The sequence below is a fragment of the Manacus candei genome, unplaced genomic scaffold, assembly GCF_025592945.1.
Source record: "Manacus candei isolate 608988 ecotype Guabito, Panama unplaced genomic scaffold, ASM2559294v1 h1tg000002l, whole genome shotgun sequence".
NCBI classification, from domain to species: domain Eukaryota; kingdom Metazoa; phylum Chordata; class Aves; order Passeriformes; family Pipridae; genus Manacus; species Manacus candei.
In genome coordinates, this window is record NW_026138050.1 from 2,995,326 (window position 1) to 3,015,939 (window position 20,614).

The 20,614-nt window shown below is 55.3% G+C and overlaps 1 protein-coding gene across 9 annotated transcripts in view; it reads right to left on the reverse strand.

The window, feature by feature from the left end:
• MPRIP (myosin phosphatase Rho interacting protein) overlaps positions 1–20,614 on the reverse strand; it is a 75,561-nt gene that overhangs the window by 51,966 nt on the left and 2,981 nt on the right. For all 9 annotated transcript variants that reach the window (XM_051777538.1, XM_051777514.1, XM_051777548.1 and 6 more), the window contains exons 2-3: positions 12,134–12,211; positions 9,985–10,050 (exon numbers count right to left, since the gene is read on the reverse strand). In XM_051777538.1, the coding sequence (XP_051633498.1) occupies positions 9,985–10,050; positions 12,134–12,211 (144 nt within the window). The remainder of the gene's footprint in view (positions 1–9,984; positions 10,051–12,133; positions 12,212–20,614) is intronic.

The window sequence follows — 20,614 nt, forward strand, 5'->3', positions numbered from 1 at the left end:
GCCAGTTCCTAGAAGAAAAGCTCCCAACAGGCACACACAGCTGTTGTGTGGCAAGGAGACCACCCAGCAACAACTCGAGCTGGGCTCTGCTGCCACATGCAAGGTGTGGTGGAGGTGCTGGTGCAGACAGCAAAGAGCCATCCTGGCCAGGCAGGCACCAGGTTCAAAGGCAAGTGGCACCCAGGGCAAAAAGTGCTTCAAACACCCAGGAAAAGATAGGGAATAACACACCAGACTGCTGGAGCTGTCCCTGTGTCCCAGGGGAGCAGTGTTTTCTCCCTAAACCTGCTGCTCACATCTGGCTCCTGCACTTCCAGAGGAGTTCAGGGAGAGGAGGCAGTTCACAGCTGTGAGCTGCTCCCAGGAGCACTCTGCAACCTCTCCTTTGGGAGCAGCCATTCGACCTCAGCAGAGAGGAGCAATCTGGGGCTGATGAATCCGAGGGGGCTGAGCCCGAGAAGATTTTCTCCATCCCCCATGCCTGGGATGACAGACTTCACCCCCCCCCAGCATCAGCCTGTGCACAGCATTAACCTCCCATGCAAGCCAAACGTCCCCTCCCTCCACACATCTGCTCCATCCATAATCCCTACTGCCCCTCCCCTAACGGGAAAGCAGCCAGGAAAGTGAACCAAAACCCTAATTATATCCCAGTAGCTCCCCAGCGCCCTGGTGATCCCTGTGACTTTATCAATGCGATCGCAACACAGCTGATGAAACGAGGAGGAAAGGGCCAAGGCTGGGTGTGCTCCAAAACCCCACCTTTTCTCCCCAGCCACAGCACCACAACAGGTGGAAATCCCGTGTGAGCTCAGGATGCTGCTGGGACACTTCTAAAATCACTCCTGCAGGCCTGTCCCGTCTGCCTCCTCTGCCCAGGGACCACATCACCCACAGCAAAGGGAACTGGGAGGAGAGTGGTGACAATCGTGGGCCACGGTGCAAGAGCAGCCTTGGCCTTGCTGCAGGTTTCCAGGGCACTGTTTGGCCACAAAATCATGGAGAGACCCACAGCTATGGCACCCAAGGCATGGGTCATGCAAGAGTGAGGACCCCCAGGATCACATCATAGAAACACAGAATGGTTTCGGTTGGAAGGGACCTAAAAGCCCATCTCATTCCATCCCCTGCCATAGGCAGGGACACCTTCCACCAGACCAGGTTGCTCCAAGTCCCATCCAACCTGGCCTTGGACACTTCCAGGGATGGGGTAGTCACAGCTTCTCTGGGCAACCTGTGCAGGGCCTCACCACCCTCACAGGGAAGGATTTTTTCCCCGCAGCCCCATGGCAGGGAGTACCATGACAGCAAAGACAGGTCATGGCTGTGGGGTGCATGCCAGGAAAACATGGAGGAAAAAACTCTCCATGGAGACCTTCCCAGCTCTCTCCAGCACCTCAAGTCCCACAGGCAGCACCTCTGTCTCAGGGACCTGCTCTCCCATAACAGTGGAAGAAGTCTTGGAAGAGCTGAGCTGCCTGTGGTGGGTGGAGGGGTACAAGCCTGTTAGCACACACTTCAACAAACCAGCTCTTGGATCAGATCCTGCAGGAAGGAGGTGAAGGGTAAATGAAGTTGCTGCACACGTGATTTACCTATGGTAATTTTAACTTCCAGCAAGGCTGTCTGGCTGTTTTATCTTGCTGCCTACTTGCAGTCAGACTTCAATGACTGCAGGAATAAGTCTCTTCCACACCTTTGAAGGAACAGGGCAAAATAAAAAGGTCTTATAAAACATGTATTACCAAAGGCACATTCACATGCTGTTTACCTGGTCCAGCAGGAAGGAAAAAGAGTATTTTGATGGCTTTTTTTTTTTTAATATCTTACAGTCCATGATAACTCAATGAGCAAGACCAATAATCAAACCGGCCAGGAAATTCTCATTTTTCACCAAAAATGCCTCAAAACAGCACAGAAAAAAGGGGGAAGACTCCAGCAAAAACCCTGAGAAAAGCCGTTTACAAAACCTCACTGAAGACCTCGGCTTGTCTCCACGCAAGTTTTAACCTGACAACATCCCTTTTACAGACTCCAAACCTGATGAATAATTCATGTCTGGGATAAAGCAGAAATATCATATTCACCAATGCTTACCTAACAGAGGAACAAGGACTGCAAATAAGTAATTTATTAACCCCAAACCGTGTTGCTGCTTGAACAGAGGGCACACCTTGGCTTTTGGCCCCAAAAACACTGGCGGAAGAAAAATTGCTCTTGAGCTGTTGCAAGAGCCCACCGGGGGCTGGCTGAGACCCCTCACTCTCATCACACCTTCAGCACAAACATGCCTTGTCCTCGGGGGGAACCCCCCAAGAGCAAGGCTGGGAGATGCCACCCTCCTTCCTCCTCCTCCTCTTTGGTGGTCACAGCCCCTTCTCTGTCGGGAAGAACGCGGTGGTGGGAAGCCCGCGGTGGTGGGAAGCCCACGGTGGTGGGAAGCCCACGGTGGTGGGAAGCCCACAACCCCGCGCTCGCCCACGGCTCCAGCCGCTTTCTCAGGCATTCCAAAATTTGGCCGGAGTCTCTTTTTGCAGCACACCCCCCCCCACTCCACGGCTGGACGGCTGCCTAATTGCGTATTTATTTATTTCTGCATTTTCCCAGCTCCCCGCACACACTGGCGCAGGGCGGGGGGAAAGCCAAGGCCGGCTCCCAAACGCGGACCCAAAAAAAAAAAAAATCCCCAAAAAACCAGGGGAGTGCAGCTCCCCACATTCCCCGGAGGCTGGGAGGAAGCTGGGAAGCGCAGGGCTGGCTGGGAAAGGGGTGGGAGTGGGGGGCAGGAAGGGGGGACGCCGGCGGCATCGCCCACCCCCTTTGCTTTGTGCGCGCTTGGGGAAATTAAAAATAGCTGCGTCCAAAGAGTGGCTGCAAGCGCCACAAAGAGCGTGTTGAGCAGAGGCAGCTGCAAGCTATTTGCTGCCCCTGGTAATCAGCATCTCGGCTTGCAGAGCCCCTCCGGCCCCCCCAGCCCCTTCCTCCCCTGCCAGAAGCTGCCGCTGCCTTTCTCCAACCCACATATGTCATGTCAACAATCAATGAATACAGGATCTCTGCCGGGGGAAAAAAAGGGGGAACGCGCTTTGATTTTTGGAGCAGCTTTGTTGCCTTGTTCCATTCACGTCCTCGTCCTCCTCTCTGAGCTGTCACCGAGGGTTTTGCGGCACTGAATCCCATCAGGCAACGCCAGGATATCCCGTGCCACCCAGCAGGGATGGGATCCTCGGCGGGAACAGGGATTTGCCAGCCACTGGGATGCTGCTGCTTCTAAAGATTCCTTTAAGCAGCAGGAAAAGGGATACAATTCCCCAGCATTACCCACTGGTGGTCCTTGCCAACCTCATCTGGTGGCCAATGACAGGGCTGGAAAGAATTAAACTCAGCCCATCCTCACCACAGAGTGCAGGTGGCAGGTTCGGGGCCGTACCACAGACACCTTGTTTCACACCCCGTTTCCAGCACCAGGCAACAGCAGGGCAAAAAAACCTGTGGTTTTGTTGGTTCCCTGGGTGGTTTGGTCACTCCTGTCCCTGTGGACTGGCACAGCTGCTTGGAAGCCCAGGACTGCCCTGGCTTGGAGAGAGCTGGGACCAGGCACCCGCTTCCTCTGCTGCCTGAGGGGGACCACAGGGCTCATGTGATGGTAACTGTGCTTGGCCTTAGTTGTGTCACTTCACTGCCAGCCCTGACATCTTTGCTGCTAAATGCCATCAGTTTGATTTCTACATTAACATTTTACAGTAAATCACAATCTTTCCTTCACCAAGAGCCCACAGCCAGGCTGAAGGCCACGGGTATGGAGCCCAGGTTTCCAGAAGTCATTCCAGCTGCTTTAAGTGCCTGTTTCACTCTGCCTCCCGTGAACAAGATAAATGCAATCTAAACTCCAGCTCACTTCCCTCGCTGGTCTGGCACACGTCTTCTACACAAATGTCTTTGCTAGGTCTCAAGAGACGAGGAGTGGGGAAAAAGCAGAAGGATGGAGCCACTTGAACCTGTCCTCACTGCGCAGCCTAAGAGCAATTCCAGCTTTGCGGCTCGCCCTGCAGAAGACAATGGGGGCTGTGTTGTTTCCAGGAAGGAAGCACCTGGGCCAGGTCATCAAAGCAGCTTGTGTTAGGAGGTCGCTGGCTGGATCAAGCTCTCTCAACTCTGCTTTTATCCTCTCACTGCCTGTTAACTCCCAAACTTCCCGCCATGGACTGCTTCACACTTGGGCCTCTCCCAAGTGGGTCCTGCAGGCACCAAATGCCCTTCTTGGGGCACTGGGATGGGGACAACAGTGTTCTCCAAGCTCACAATAAACCCAGGCACTTTTGGTGTCCCAATGATGGTCTCTGGCCATCAATGGTCACCAGGACTGGTGTAGGAGCCATCCCTGGAACAGCCCTTTCCTGTTCCCTCAGCCTCCCCAAACTGCCCTTCTGCAGCTCAGCAGTTTTACCTTCCCAAACACACTAAGCCAAACTAAAAGAGGTAAAACACAAGAGGGCACAGTAGGGTAGGAACCAGTCATGAAGGAGCCCACAGGTTCTTGACACCAGGACCCACCTCCAGCAGCACCCGGGGCAGGACACTTCGGGCAGAAAGAAATGGAAAGACAGGAACCCCAAAGTCACTGTTACAGGATCCCCATACCCAACCCCAGTAATGACATTTGGATCAGCATCAAGCAAGACATTAATATAAAACCACAAAGGAAGATCTGTGTATCCTTCTCACACCCCCTTCAAGGCTGCTTGGTCTTGGCTTCAGCAATGCCCGGGGGAACAAGTTCTCAGGGCTCCCTGTAGGTTCATGGATTTTTTTCCCCAAAATCAGTACTGAAAATTAAACATAACAAATCCTTCAAAGATGCTACTGCATCACCTTTGAGATATGCACTAAACATCCCAGGTGAAACCTCCTCACAGATCATCATCCACCCTGCAGGACCCACCCTGACTTGATCACATCCAGTCTCAGAAAAAAATTGGGATGGGGGTCCCTGCCACTGTCCAAGTCTTGCACATTCACTCCCCTCCAGCCTTTCTGTCTCAGATTGCTTTAAATTTCAAACACACCTCGATTCAAGCCAAAAGCTTTTTATGCTAAACAGAAACTGAAAGTCTTGATCTGGCAAACAGAGGCACTGGCAAAATTATGTCCATGGGGGGAAACCACTGGGGACGAGGGGAATAGGGTTTGTAAAGCCTGGTGCTCCAGCAGAGGAGGGGGCAGGGAGAGCTTGGAAACACTTAAATGGCAAAACCTGTGGAAAAAGTAAGGACAGAGAGGCCAGGATGTTTAAGGTCCGTTTTTAATCCCTGCCAATGAATTTCCATTCTGTGCCAAAACTGAAATAAACTGCTTTGATCTGAAAAGGAGGAGAAAAACACACACACGGGTTCTTGGCTTCTTAAAACAATACAGATGACAAAGGAGGCAACTACGATGAAAATTAACGCGGCGCAGCTCTGCTGACAGTGACGTTTTAAAATGCCCCTTTCCTCCAAATAAAGAGGACTCTGGAGGGGGTCAATTAGGAAACAATTACACAGGTCTGTGGATCACAGCATCACCAAGCACACATCCCTCCTTCCCTCTGATCCCCCTCCAGCAGCCACCAATGCTTACATCTGTCTCCTTTTTTAACCATTTATCAATTCCTTAGGTTTCCATGGCCAGGAGCGGGGCCTGGGGCCGAGCAGGGCTCCAGATGTGACCCTGCAGCCCCCTGTGCGGTGCCAGACCTCCCACCTCTGAGCTGGCCTCTCTTCTCCTATTTATACACCCATCCCAGGGGTCCCAGTGCTCCCCTAACCATTCCCAGATGCCAGGCTGGCCTTGCTCTTCATCCCACCCCAGTCTCATCAGTTCCTGGCTCCCTCCTGACCTCCTCCCTTGCCATCACAGGCTGGAGCAGGGATGTCCGTTTCATTGTACTGAGGTTAATGATATTATGATCCATCTGGGTTCCTGATTTAGGAGCAGGACCACTGTGCTGTGAGTCCAGGAACAGTCTGCAATGCTGCCACAGAGAACACAACCACCCAACCCCAGTAACCTCTGGTACTGAGGTGGTTTAAGCATCCTCTTAGACCCCTTCCCAATTTTAGAAAGCAATTTGACTCCAGTAAATAGGGGGTAGGGGTAGAATCAGGGCTCACAGCCCATCCTCACACTTTACCACGCTGGAAGGTGCCAGATATGGAGCGAGACCAGTTTGTTGGGAGAAGGATATGCCATGTCCAGGGATGCTCCTCCTGAACCACTGCAAGGCAACTAGAAAAGCCCATCCAGAAGATGCTCTCACTTGGCATTAGTTATCCACAACACCTTTGAGATGCTCCCAGGTGAGCCTGAATTTTGTCCTACTTTCAAACCACCATATGCACAAAGGAGAAAAACCCCACAATTATTAGTCTCAGGCAGACTGAAAGGAGGCCTGCAGTGACAGGAGAATACCTCCAGGGAGGATGCAAAATTCCAACCTAGTAAAAATCCCAGCTCAAGAAAAGTGGTACAGGGGCAAACTGAAGCACAGAGACAAGGCCTGGCCCATGGACATGTAATGAATAATTAAAAAGCTGTGCTGGAGATCCAGACCCTCTCCTATGACCTGCTCTAGCCACAGGACTGGATCCATCCCCAGGCAGCACCGAGGCCATGGGCCCACCTGCAGGTCCAGGGGGGGATTAGGCAGTGCTCTCCATCCCTACAAAGCCCCTCCTGCCTCTTCTCCACTACGTTCCCACGCAGCAGGGCTCTATTTATAGAGACCTCGACCGCTAATTATAGATCGCAGCAATCAAAACAAAAGGAGGCAGAAGCTCTGCACTTGCCACTCATTGGCTCCGTCCCCTTAGCTCGGCACTGCTCTTGTGGCAGCTCCCATATCCCAACCAAAACCTTCCAAACCACCCCAGCACCGTGGTGCCAGGCTGCTCTCCCGTGGCAGCAGCCGCTGTGGTTTCACTGGGGACCACGGGGTGTTTTACCAGGAGAACTGAAACTTGTCCTTGGACACTCACAACACAGCAGCTCAATCCCAAGCCTGTCCCCGACTTCCTGTCACCCTCTTTGCTGCCTTCCCTCAATGGAAGACAGGCTTTGCTGGATGCTTCAGCTGTTTCACACAAACGTCAACCCCTGTCATCATCCAGCATGAAGGTTTATCAAACAGCAGGAGCAAGTCAGTGCTGAGGGGTAATTGCGGGGGTTCAGCGTGGGAAGGCAACCCTGAGTGATCAGACAACCTCCATATCCACCCACGGCTGGGAGGGAGGAATTTCTGCACGTCTGAGCAGGCTCGGCTTAGCCAGGGCTCAGCAGAGCTGGGAACGGCTGCTGGCACGCTCCCCATGGAGGGGAAGGGGATGTGATCTGCTTGGCATTCCCAGGGGCCAGGCAGGCTCTGGGTGCCAGCAACTGCATGCAGCAGAAAGAGGGAGACCCCAGAGAGAGAGTCTGGTCGCTCAGCCTAGTTCAAGGGGATAAAGGTCTGTGCACATCCTCCCCATCGTGGCCATCATGCAGAATTTTGAGTTTTCAGAGAAAGGACAGACAGAAGGGTGGACATACAGAAAGAAGGGGGCTGAGCCTGAGCGTAGACTTGGGATCAGCTCAAGTCTCAGGAGGGAGCTGGATGCCTGCTTGGATGGGGTGGCTGGTGTCTGCTTGTCCCACCTTCTATGCCCAAAATGCTCCAAACCAACACCAAACTTGACCCACCCCATGGCAAAAGGCCCCTGTGCCCAAGGCTGCTCTGTTCTGCAGCACCAACATCTTTTGGGACCCCTGAGGTCTCCCCAGCTTGTGCCTTTGAGCTGCTCCTCCTCACCCCACTGCTCTCCAACCTGCTGGGAGCGGGGAGTAGAGTCTCCCTGGGCAGGCATAGGAGCGTCTCCACCACCATCACCAGCCCTGGACTGCCCTCCCAAGCTCACCCCTCCCTCCAATCCCATTTTTAATAACAGCAGAAATTGCCAAACCCACAAAATTAATGTCTAAAAGGTTCAAGGCAGAGCCATTCAATCCCAGCCTGGAACTGCCTGGGAGGTCTCTGGCCAGCTGCTGCCCAGCTACTGCACACTGCGGAGGCTGCTCCGCACCGAGGCCCCCACGGGACCCCCACTCAGCACCTGAGGGGAACTGGGGCACACTGGGGGTAGATCATCCCATTTGCATGGGTTGCAAAGTGGATCCCTCACGGAAAAAACAGCATCCCCCTGGGTGAGGCCCCAGCCCTGTTACTCCTTCCCACCCTGCGGAGGTGGTGGGCAAGGAGCCGGCACAGTTGGAGGAGTGGAGAGCCACAGGCAAGGAGCAGAACACCTCAGGGGAGGAATCAGTGCTCTGCAGCAATGCCTGAGGTGTTGGGGCACAGGACTGGCTCCTCACATCCCCCACAGCCTGACCTGAGTGCCACCAGTCCCCTCCAGTGACCCCTAACACTCAGCCATCACTGCCTGATGCTGTGGGGTAGTGACAGCAGAGCTGGTGCAGGCAGCAGCACAGATCCCACGCAGGGACGTGCTCCACAGAAAGGTCAGGAGAGTATTTTTACACCATGTGTCAGACTCCAATGAGGAGGAAGGATCCGTGACTGTCTCCTTCAGCTATGGCAAGGCCAGACTCTCCTGACCACCTCCAATGGCACCACAAAGGGCCATGGGGGCAGCAAGTCCAGGTGCCAGCACGGTGGGATGTCACACTGTCCAGGACACCGTCCCACGCTGCACATGTGCACGTTCCCTTTTTGTTTGTATTTTTCCACCTTCTCCCTTCTCAAGGGGAAAAAGCCCAAGAGACGCCTGGAGAACCACAGGATGCTCCTGCTGTCCTCTGCGTGCTCTCTGGCAAGTCCCCTAGGGTGCACAGGGCTGGGGCACTGCCCAGGTGCTTCTGCCCAGATGCAGCAGAATCTGGGGCAGGTCAAGCTCCTCAGGATGCAAAGAGGCAAAAAAAATCCCAGATTGTGTTTCCCAGTATCCTTGTACCTCTGCCTCACATTGGGGCATCTCCCTGCTCCAGCCAGACACAAACCACTGTCCTATCAGGGTTAGGACTGAAAACACCAGCCCAGTGCAGAGCCAGGTTGCTGACACTGAAAATGTATTAAAGCCTCCCCCGCTCCTACGGAAGACATTTAAATTATTTAGGGCACTTGGACCAACCCCAAGTGAAAATACAAACAAACACACGGCATGAAATTCGAGCCGCACTTGCCGTGCCTCCCCATCCCACGGTGCCCTCGCAGGAGGCATTGGAGGAGGACCAAGGCACACTGACCTTGTAGGGAGCCTCCCCGCCACAGACACGGGTTTCTGTATGTCCCTGTTCCACAGATGCACTGTGCCCAGTGGCTTTGTGAACCTCCTGCCCAGGTGGATCCCAGCACATGGGTACCCACCATGCCAGAATACACAACCTCAGGCACCCTCCCACAGGCTTGCTGTAGCCAGGAGGATAAATCAGCAGCCCAGGGTGGTCAGGGCAGGGTTGACACGCTGGGTTCTTCAGCCCCACTCTGCAGCTTGCTGTGGAGGGGTTTCCCTTCCTTTGATCCTCCCTCTGTTTCTCCAACAGGAGCAGTGCTGGTGGCATGCTGCAGCTCCGGGGCGGGCAAGCAGTGGGAAAGCATTCCAGCTGACCTACTTTCCACGGGCATCGCTAGGCAGGGCCTTCTTCCCGGACACTGCCAAGGTGATTCACCACCACCAAAACCCAGCTGGTTCCAAGGAACAGGGCAGGAAGGAGGCGGGGGGGATGACATTGGGGTTTCCCCCAGTGCTTCCTGCCAGCAATCCCACACCAGGCGGGACCCACCACCCTCTGCAGACCATCCACCAAGCTCCCACGCAAACCTAGCCTGGCATTGAGCCAAACCCAGCAAGCACAACTCTCCTCCAGCTTGGCAGAGCATTCCAAGGGCAGAAGACAACCCTGGCTGATCCCCACATCCTGGACACGGCTGTGTCTCTGCCCGGCAGCACTTACCATCTCGTCGAGGGCGTAGCGCAGCAGCCCGTGCTCGTAGAGGATGAAGAACCGGCGCTGCCATTTCTGCAAGAGAAGACAGAGAGCTGGGTCACAGCAGTGCCAACCAGTCCCTGGAGCTGCACAGGAGCTGGGGGTCTGTGTGCACCAGGCCCACATTGCCCATTGTTAATTTACTGTCCGGCTTTGTGGGCACCCAAAGGAGGCTGTTTTGGGGTTTCTTCCCCACCCCGCTCCTCTCTGCATTCAGACAGACCCCAAACTGCCCTGGTTTAACTATAAAGAGGACAAAAATAACTAAAGACAAAAGACTCTTCCACTCCCAGCAGAGACATCCACAAGCCCTGTCACTGCTCTCCAAGACACCCAAGACCTGAAGGAACCACAGAATATATAGAGTTGGAAGGGACCCATCAAAATCATCGAGTCGAACTCCTGCCCCTCCACAGGACATCCCAACAATCCCACCACGTGCCTGAAACATTGTCAAAACACTTCTTGGACTTGAGCAGGCTTGGGGCTGTGACCACTGCCCTGAGTAGCCTGTTCTAGTGCTCAACCACCCACTAGGCGAAAAACCTTTCCCTCATATCTAACCTGAACCTCTCCTGACTCAGCTTCATGCCAGGAATACCAGGGACAGCAGAAGGATTCCCAAAGTAACTGCTCCCAGCCCTCAGCTTCATCCCGCATCATCTATTCCAGCAGCCAGTGCTGGAGGGTGACAGGGTGTCATGTCAGATGTCCCCCAGCAGGGTATGAGCTCGATTTGGATGGTGGCAGTACCTCCAGGGTGGCACTGCCCAGGCGGTCCTGGCACCACACTGGCACTGCTGTTTCTGCAGCTGCACAGCAAACCAGATTGGAGAGCTGATCTGGCTGGAAAACTGCTTTTTTCATGTGTGCCAGGTTGTTTTCAGCCAAGAGCAAAAACTGGTTCAGCAAGCTGAAATAAAAAAGGTCCTGGATTCATAGCCCCAGTGCAGCAATTCTTATCTTGCTTTTCTCAGCCCTTTGGGCAAAGTCCAGAGTGCTCTGGGACAAGCAAAACTACCAAGGGCCCTGTGCACTTCCACAAGCCCCAGATGAGCAGGCAGCCTAGAGCCTGGAGGGAACTAGGGTCTCATGTCCCCTTAATGGTGGGCCAGCAAGCCTGGTACTAGCTGTGACTCCAAATAATGACCCATATACCCCAGGTTGAACTCAGAACCCAATTCTTGCTCACTCGGGAGCGATTTTTTTTATTACCAACAGCTCTGAGAGCATTTTGGCTGCATGACAGAGGGTTCAGGGACCATTGCCATCCCTCCCACGCACAAGACAGCCCTATCCTGGCAGCCCCAGCAGTAAGTTCCGTGAAAGACAAGCTGGGGGACAGGTTGAAAGTGCTGGTCACAAGCCAGCGGAGAAAGGACGCTGGCTTGGCCACATCCTTCTGGGCCTCACACCCCCCAGGGCAGGAAAGTGGGCGATGCTTCGACCCCACATGATGCTGGTGTTTGTGCCAGCCATGAGCAAACCCCTTTGGGAAGGAGCTGAGTGTGTCCTGCTATGTCTGCAGGTCCCTGCTGCCAATACTTGGTTTCAGAGCTCTGCAGGGTTATAGCAAATGGCAACCACCTCTCAGCCCCTTCCTTGCCTGCCACAAGCATATCCACATTAGGAGATGGGATGCAGCCTCCCTCCAGAGCTCTGGGCATGCCCATGATGAGTTGCAGAAAACAAAGCAGTTGTTTCCAAGCCCCAAAGGAAAACTGGGAGCTTTCTGATGGTCCCAGCATGGCTCAGAGCTGCACAGCCCACTGGCCTGAGAGCCTTCGTGACAGCACGACACGTGTCAGGCCAACCAGTGCAGCACCAAAAAGCAACAGCAACAAGCAATAAAACTGCACAGACTGAGCCTGACCAGCACCTGCAGCGCCCCAGGCTGCTGCCCAGCACAGGAAACCTTGCATCCCAGAGGAGGCATTCAAGCCTTGCTGCAGGAAACATCTTCCAGCTTCCTGGTTTGCACAAGGGGATGGGTGCATGGAGGCGCCTGCAGCACTCCTGGGGTCACAGCCACCCCTGTGGGCAGGGACAGGCCCTTGCTATTCCCCCTGCCACCCCCACCCACGTGATGGGGAGAGGATGTCTCAGCTTCACTCACCCGGGAGCGATGGACAGGGTTGTCAAAGTCCGTTCCTTCTGGGGCCAGCAGCAGCCAGCCACCATAAATGGGTTTGGCCTGCAAAGAAACAGCAGAGAAACACTCAGGCACAGCGGAAACCAGCTCAACATGGATCAGCACCACAGGGAATCGATGGTCATGGACCACGGGAAACCGCACCAGCACTCAGCACGAAGGCAGCTGTGTGAGCTCAGCCTCCTGCACACACGCAGTCTCAGCTTTCCCAGTGCGGGGAACACGGTGCCTGATGGCAACGCGTGATGTGACACATGCCATGTGCCAAGGGGACTGAGACGAGAACTTGGGAGGAGGCAAAACCCCAGGCACAGACTCCAAACACAGCTGCTCCTGCGTGGCATCGTGCCCAGAGCACCAACTCCCGGGTACTGCCAGGCTGCAGAGCCCGTCCTCACCGTCCTTCCCCTCGCCATCGGCAGCGTGCCTCTACTCCAAAGCAATAACACACTCCAAAGGAGAGCTCGGTGTTTTCCGTTTGTTAATTAAGAGAGGAAAAACTACCCAGCGCTGGCAGTTCGCCAGCTCCCAGCCGCTTCCCGTGCCGTGCACATCCAACTCCTGCTTCCCTGCACAAGGGCAGCCCCTGCCAGCCCGCTCCTCCCTGCCAGCAGCCCACGGCTGAGCACACAGGAAGGTCAGAGCCGGGAGGAGGGAAAACAGCTCATTCAGCCGGCCGGGAAGAGAAAGGGAAAGAATACCCGGAAAGAAACTTGCAGCACTGCTGTTTATCAGTGGAAAAAAGAATACCCAGGCTCCTTTCAGCAGTGGTTTAGATGCAGAAGTGGCCAGGGCGAAGCAGGCCCACACCATGGCAAGCAGTGGGATGGGGATAGGCACTGGGAATGTCCTCCCACACAAAGTCCTACAGGCACCACTCCTGCTGCCTGTCAAGATGCAAACTATGAGCCAACACTTGGCAAGGGCTGGGGCCAAATCCTGGTGCAAGAGTGGCAAGGCATTGCCACACCAGTGAGGCGGCTTCACAGAGATACCAGGACAGGCCAGGAGGGAGGAAACCCAGGGCAGATCCAGTTCCAGGAGCCCCTGGGTCTGGGAACTCTGCTTTCCACCACGAAACATCCACGCACGTCCAGCCCAGCCCAGCCAAACAGCCACAAGGACACACGTTCCCAGCTCCTCTCTAAATGATTCAGTTCATCTTGTTGCTTTCATTCTTTTCTTTCTTGTTCCTTAAAGTTTAAAACTGTTTCCAATTCGTTACCTCCCTTAGATTCCTCCTGCCAGTTTCTGTGGTTTTGTAATGTTAAAAAAAAGTTTCCCCTCTGGAAAAATCCCTGCAAACAATAGAAGAAACTGCCTATGCACCAGAAACTGTCAAATGCATGAAGCACTGAGTAAGCAAACTGGAAACACGCCGGAGGAGCCCTTTTACTGTTTATAAAGTGAAAAGAAATAACAAAATCTCTTATCCCCCTCCACAACGTGACATACCAGCTCGGTGTGTTGCTCTGCCAGCAGCTGGGAAAACACGATTTGAGAAGACCTTCCTTCCTTCCCCCTTTAAATGGGATCAAAATCAATGAAAACGGAGCGCTGGGAGCGGGATCCAAACTTTGGGGAGTTCCTTTCCTGCATCCCAGGGCACCCCTACACCCGCCTGTTCCCACGACCAGCGGCAGCCTCGCCCCCGCTGGGGGCACAGAAAGGCACCCGCGGGCACCGCAGCCCCCCTGGTTTGGTGAGGAGCCCCGAGACCCCCGTGAGCCCTGTCCAGCTCACCTGGATGCTGGTGCCCTGCTCGCCCATGGCCCCCATGGCACCTCCAGCCGCCCGGCACTGGCTCCACACCCGGCTCTGTGCCGCCCACGCTGCCAGCGCCCGGCGGGTGAGGGCAGGTGAGCCCCGTTTGCCACTCCCCCGGCACACCGCGCCCCACACCCCCACCCAGAGCCGCCCGTGACGCGTCCCTGCCCATCCCGCGGGACAGCAGGACTTGGGAGTGGGGAATCCCACTGATCCCCACCACACTGGTATGTGGCCACGGTCAGTTCGGAAGAGCCGAATTTCCCAAATTTCTCTCCCATTTTACAGGCAAAAAGCAAAATTGCAAATAACTGACTGAAGGTGGCCCACTGGAGACCCTTCACTGGGTCACTGTGACAGGAAATGGGGTCTCCAAATTCCCATGAGAGCCCTGAGCAACCGGCTCTGGGGCTTGAGAAGATCTTTCAAGTGGCCTCCACTACCCAGGAACAAGAGGATGACAGCGATGGCAGGATTCAGCATCCCCAACACTTGGTACCACCATGCCAAGGTGGCACACTGATGATGCTACAGGCAGCCAAGCTGCTTGCAGGGCTCAGCCCTCCTCCATCCCCCAATACTCTCCTCCATGCCCCAGCACTGCCCCTGGGCACAGCTGAGTGTTCAACCCAGAGAAGCCCCATGAGCAAAATCTCTCCCCAGCAAAAGCCACAACACTGTAGCCCTCCCACAGGGCCATCCCACACCACCCTGAGCACCCCACAGCACCCAGCCCCACACAGCCCCCCGTGTGACAGGCAGCAGGCAGGTCCCAGTGCCACATCAGGGATGAGGTAACCATGAAACCAAAACAGAGGACATCACCAGCATCGAGCAGACTCACAGGTAGAAAGCCCTGCCCTACCTCAGCCTGGCTCACACCCCCCAGCAGACATTATTTTGCCCTCAACCACTCCAATTTTGGCTCAACTGCCTAAATATAAAGCACTGAGCACCTGAAATACACACCCTTAACATAGAGCATGGTCATTTCTGCACCAGCGTCATAAAAAACCACCAGTGGGCTACACTTAATTTGGCAGAAGCATCCAATTTCAGATATTGAAACCAAAATAGCTGAAAGGTATGAATTAGAGCCAGGCAGCGTGGGCAGCCTGGTTCCACCCATCAACAGATGAACACACAGCAGCGCTTTTTAAAGCCAAACCAAAACAAGCTCCTGCTAAAACCAAGCAAATGCCCAGAGAGGTACAAGCCTAAATAAAAGGGATATGAATTAGAACATGAAGTGTCTGAAGTAAACTCATCACACCTGCATTGGAATGGCCCTGCTGCAGCGAGGTTTAAAATAAACCCGATGTGGGAGGCAGGTCCGGTGGGTGCTGCAGCACCAGGATGGAGCTGGAGTCACACGTTGCTTCACACCGGCTTGGCTTCCTCTGGAAATCTCAGCAAGAGGAGGAAAATGCAACACCCAGCACTGAGCAAGAGCTCAGAGCAAAAAAATTCCCTCTTCCAAGCAGATCTGTCCAACCTCAAGTTAAGGGATGGCGTTAGAGCAACCCTGGGGTTCCCAGGGAAGCTCCAGGGATATCTGAGGGGCAGCTCCAGGTAGTTTCTCCACAGGTAGCAGCCACACGAGGTACTCGGGCAGTGGATGGATGGCTTTGCTTTTATCCAGAAGGTACCTGGCCATAGGGTGAGCCACAAAATGCCATGGAAAGCAGAGTGGAGGGTGGCTGCTGGGGTGGAGTGGGGTGATGCCCAGTTCCATCTGATCCCGTGGGACTGGTGGAAGCTGACTCAGGCAGAAACAACCCCACGTCACCTCTCCACTTCCTGTCACACCTCTGGGAGTGTACAGGTCCTCCGTCCCACCTTTGATCCGCCACTGGAGCTGGGCTGTGGAGCAGCCACAGCCCCTCACCTGCCTCTCAGGTCGCTGTCCCAGCCATTGCATTCATCCCCTCGGCCCACAGGCCTAAGGTGTATCCAGGGGGAGGATGCTGCCTCCAGCCCAGCGCCGGCAGCACGGCGGGTGGGAGGAAGCAGAGAAGGAAGCGGCCCCAGCTGGGTTTACACAAAGCTGTCAGGCTGCTGTGCTGATGCTGCCCAGGCATGGACAAACCACCCCAACCAGCTCCACCAGCACTGGGAATGTGACTCCCAGCAGCCGGGGAACTGGGTTCGAAGGACGTGCAGAGCCACTCAGCACTTCCCAAAGCTCAGGGTGACACAGGAACCCCTGCACATCGCCAGAGTTCCAGGGCACCTGCTTCCAGAGGGCAGGATGGCTCACAGGAGCGTGGCAGCTCATGGAGGACCAGATCACGGGGCTAGAAGTGGGCTGTGACACCAACCAGCTGCCTGTTGCACAAGCTTTCACATCTGCTGTGTTTTTGGTGGTACCATCACCTCTTCATTCCCTGTGCAGACCAGACAGCCAAGCAGGATGCTCAGCAGCACCCTGCAGAGCCGCACCATGCTGGGTCTCTGCAGGAGCTCACAGCACAAGGTGGAACAGCAGAGCTGTACCAGCATCCACTTACCCTCTTAGGGTCCTGACACCCCCAGGGCAGAGCACCCACATCCCCACTGGGGTGCTGGACACCTGGGTGGGCTGGGATGCCCACACAGCCAGTCCCCACCCACCCCAATCTGCTCCAAGGGAAGTCCGAATCCATCGCCGGGAGAGACTCCTGGCTCCGAGCGCGTGGCGGGAGGGATAATCTGTTTAGGCTGCCGGCAGACGTAATCAGCCTGTCTCGGGTGGAGGCAGGGCTTGTTTTGTTCAGGCTTGGCAACTGAGCGGGAAGGGGAAGAAAAATGGATTGTTGCAGTGGAGCTTCAGGCTCTGCCTGCAGCACTGAGAGCAGAGAGCCCTGTACACCAGTGAAGCAGTGCCAGGGCTTCCAGCAGCCCCAGGAGAAAACTACGTCCCCAACCTGGACCAGGTGTGAATCCATGATAGAACCCAGCCCACCACCCTTATAGGCTCAGCCCCAATATTCACCAAAGGAGCCTCTCTGACAGCAGTACCTATTGCTCCCCACACCCAGGGCAGCACAACAGGGTCACAGCTCTCAGCCAGACCCACAGAGAGCACAGTCCCAGAGCAGGGACAGTAAGGTCATTGTCCTCTGTGTTGGCTCCTGACCCACTCAGGGCTCCCCAGAGCCAGGGACTTGTTTCTGGCACAGCTCAAGGGAAAAGTCACCACAAACGCTGGTTGCAACCTCAAAATAGGAAATCTGGGCGTTTTCAGCTTTGCTCTGCTCTCAGTTCTGCACACCTTGGAGCCAAGAGAACATCACTGATGGGTGAGTCGGAGCAGCCATCACCCGGCAGGAATGGGGAAGGTGACATGCTGTTCAGGGAGGGAATGGGATGCGATGCCCAAGCAGGCTTTCCTGCCCACAGCACAGCTTCTAGGAACTGAGAGGTAGGCATCGCTTAACATCCTGCGTGCTCCCAGCGGGATGCCATAAGGACCACTGGAGACCTGTGACCCCGGCCAGCGGGAGGCTCCGCAAACACCGCTGTGCAGACCTGCGCTCCAGCAGCAATCCCGAGGGCCGGGATGTAGCCCAGCCCTGGTGGTTAAGCCGCTTACATCCCTGTTTCCCTGCCCATAAAGCATTTCCCCTCTGCTGTCTGTCACCTGGCGACATGCAGGGGAGCAGGGCCAAGCCCCAGAGCAGAGGCTGTGGTGCCACCAGCGAGCATCCACAACTATTCCCAGAGTAAAAGCCCTCTCAATTCTCAGCTCCACATCCAAGTGGCCACTTGCTACCCCTGGATTCAGACCAAACAGTGCTTCTTCCAGGACAAGACCTGGGCATCTCTGGGGGACCACCCTGGATGTGTGGGGACAGTCCCCTCTCCATCCACCTCCTGCCAAAACATTTTTGCACCAGCACAGGCATGAGCTGACTGCTGCCAGAGCTGCAAATCCCAGGTCAGGCTTTTACCACCAACACAGCTCCACAGGTAGGACTGGACAGACTAGACCTTGGGCACGAGGAACACCAGGTGCTGCTGCCATGGGGCAGCTGGCAGGCACTGTGCATGGCACAGCCCTCCTGGCACACCAGGAGCACCAACCCAGCCACTGGCAAACCCCCAAGGGATGGAGCTGCCTGGGCAGTTTGCTGCGTGGGCAGCAGGACTGACTGACCGACTGGAGGAACAGGAAGGGGAAAGGTTCAATTCACCCTTCATGCAAACAGCCGGCCTCCTTCTGCAAACACCCCAGCTCTGGTCCCAGGGCTGTGCTCGGGTCTGAGTGCTGCCATCAGCTTGGGCAGTCGGAGCAGGAGCTGGATGAGGCTGGATGGAGCGTGCACTGGCAACTTGTAAAGCAGCAGCAAAATGAAGTGGGACAGAACAGACTTTGCAATTCCAGCTCCTCCTGGAGCAGCCCCGAAGCCGGCGTGCCCGGCAGCAAGCAGGCGTATCTAACCACTTCCCACCACTGGCCTTCCTCAGCGCCTGGGAGAAGCCGCAACATCTCTCCAGAGTGCTGGAGAGGGGATTTATCACTTCGCCGGGTGCCAGCGCAGATAAGGTGCGGCGCCATGCAAAAACCCAGCAGCAAGGCTGTGTGCAAAGGGGACGGTCCTCCAGCACCCAAAGGCGCCGCCACGTCCCTTCCCTTGGGACATGCGGAGGGTTAAGTGCACCCCAAACTGACCCCAGCACCCAACGTGACACCCATCCCAAGCTCCTGCTGCTCTCCCATCACTCTCCAAGGGTGGGATGCTGCCCGGGGGTGACAGCCACCACGAACCTGCCCACCCCAGCCCCCCAGGCTGTGTCCCCCATGTCCCTGCCCTCCACAGACACCATCGCAGGCGAGTTTGACATTTGCAGAGAATCTCCCCCTGTTCAGTCCTAATAATTAGTCAAGTAGAGGCAGATTTTTGCAGCATGATACAAACAGCAGGGAGCAGGGAATGCAAGCGCGGGGGCTGCTTTCCAGGAAAGCGAGGGCTTTTTCTCCCCCAGGGAACAGGGGTGGAGGGAAAAGCGTGGCCAGGACATGATCCCTCACCCTGTCACCCTTTGGACAAGGTATGAAGCCAGGATAAGACCCCGGGCCCAGGGCATCCCGGCTCCATCGATGCAATGTCCCAGATCAAAGCCAAGCCTGCGACCCAACGCTGACACGCTCCAGCCTCAGGGCTGCTGGCCACCAGCTGCTCGGCATCCAAAACAGTAGGAAAGTGATAATGTCCAATGGAGAAGTGATGGAAATAACCACCCACCGCCACTGGGCAGGGGTGTCACAGGAGGAGGCAATGGGAAAAAATCTACAAGCTCCATTTTCTAACTGGGTGGTCCTCTGGGCATCCATGCCACAATCTCAAATAAAAAGAAAAAAAAAAGGGAACAAAAAAACAACACCAAAAAAAATACTGGTAGCTGGAAAGACGTCCTCAAATTCCACTATCTGTGCCAGTCCCCATGCCCCGGGAGAGCACACGCATGGAGAAAATTAAAAGTAACTGTTTCACACTCTGCTCTTCTTCCAATTCAGGCCAGGTAGAACTTTGAGGTTAATTCCCAGCCTGTCCCATGTTGTGGGGGCTTCATGTTACAAACCAAAGGCATGCATGTGCAGGCATGGATCGGCCCAGGGCAGTTGGCATGGAGACCAGGGATCCCCCAGTGACACCCCCACAGCCCTGCAGAACCCTGGGTGGCTGCTTGGGAAGAGGGTCCCACTGGCCAGGCTGGTTTTCTCCTGGAGATGGTCCCTAGGAACCACTCATCTTCCCAGGGCAGGCTCTGGAAAGCTGACCTCCACACAAGGTTTGCAGGTGGTTACAAGGGACCATGTGATACTGGCACAGGCAGGTCTTGCCAGGAAAGAGGGAATTCCCACGAAAAGGGAATTTCTCCCTTGCTGGGAAAGGAGCAGCATCAGGTGAGCTGGCAACGGGTGGGTGGCACAGCCAGGACAGAGCCACTACCAGCATGGTGTCTGCCAGGGACCAGCGGCCAGATCCTGCCACTGATCACAGGGTGATCCTGCCATCCTGCACAGGACCACAGGGCTCTGATCACCCATGACCCACAACAGATTTTCCCAAAGGGAGAACAGACGTGGTGACTGACCCAGTTTTTCCCATGCACCCCAGAAGGTCAAACATGGATTAGGCCGGGAGGGGGGGGTGGGTGTCAAGGGAACATCACCTCCCACCTGCAGCCCTGGGGGGGGGGGACAGTCATGTCTCCAACAGGTGGTGGGACCACATGTAGCTGCCCCAAATCACACCGATCCCCATCCGGCAGCAGAGCCACTCACAAAAACAACTCGTGAACGCAGCGCTCCCGGGATTAGGGACTTAGCGTCCGCACAGCCCTTTGAAGTTGGAAGCGCTAAGTCTGATTATTATTAGAGAGCTCCAGCTCATTAATCCTGATGTTTGGGGCTGGATTTCCCCCCTCCCAGCCCCATTCCTAAGCCAGTTCCCAAGTACGATGGAAATCCACTACTACCACTAAATATTTGTGACTCTTTGCAAACACAGTCCGAGTCTCTGCCCCAGCAGCTCCATCAGTCCGGAGCAGCAGGGAAGGAGCGGGGGCAGCTCCTGACACCCACACAGGTATTTTTATCTAATAAAAATCCAAAAGAGACACGAGTGCGTAAGTGTGAAGTACCTTCACCTTTCCTGCAAGCCAAGTACAAAGGTCAGATGACTCCCAAAG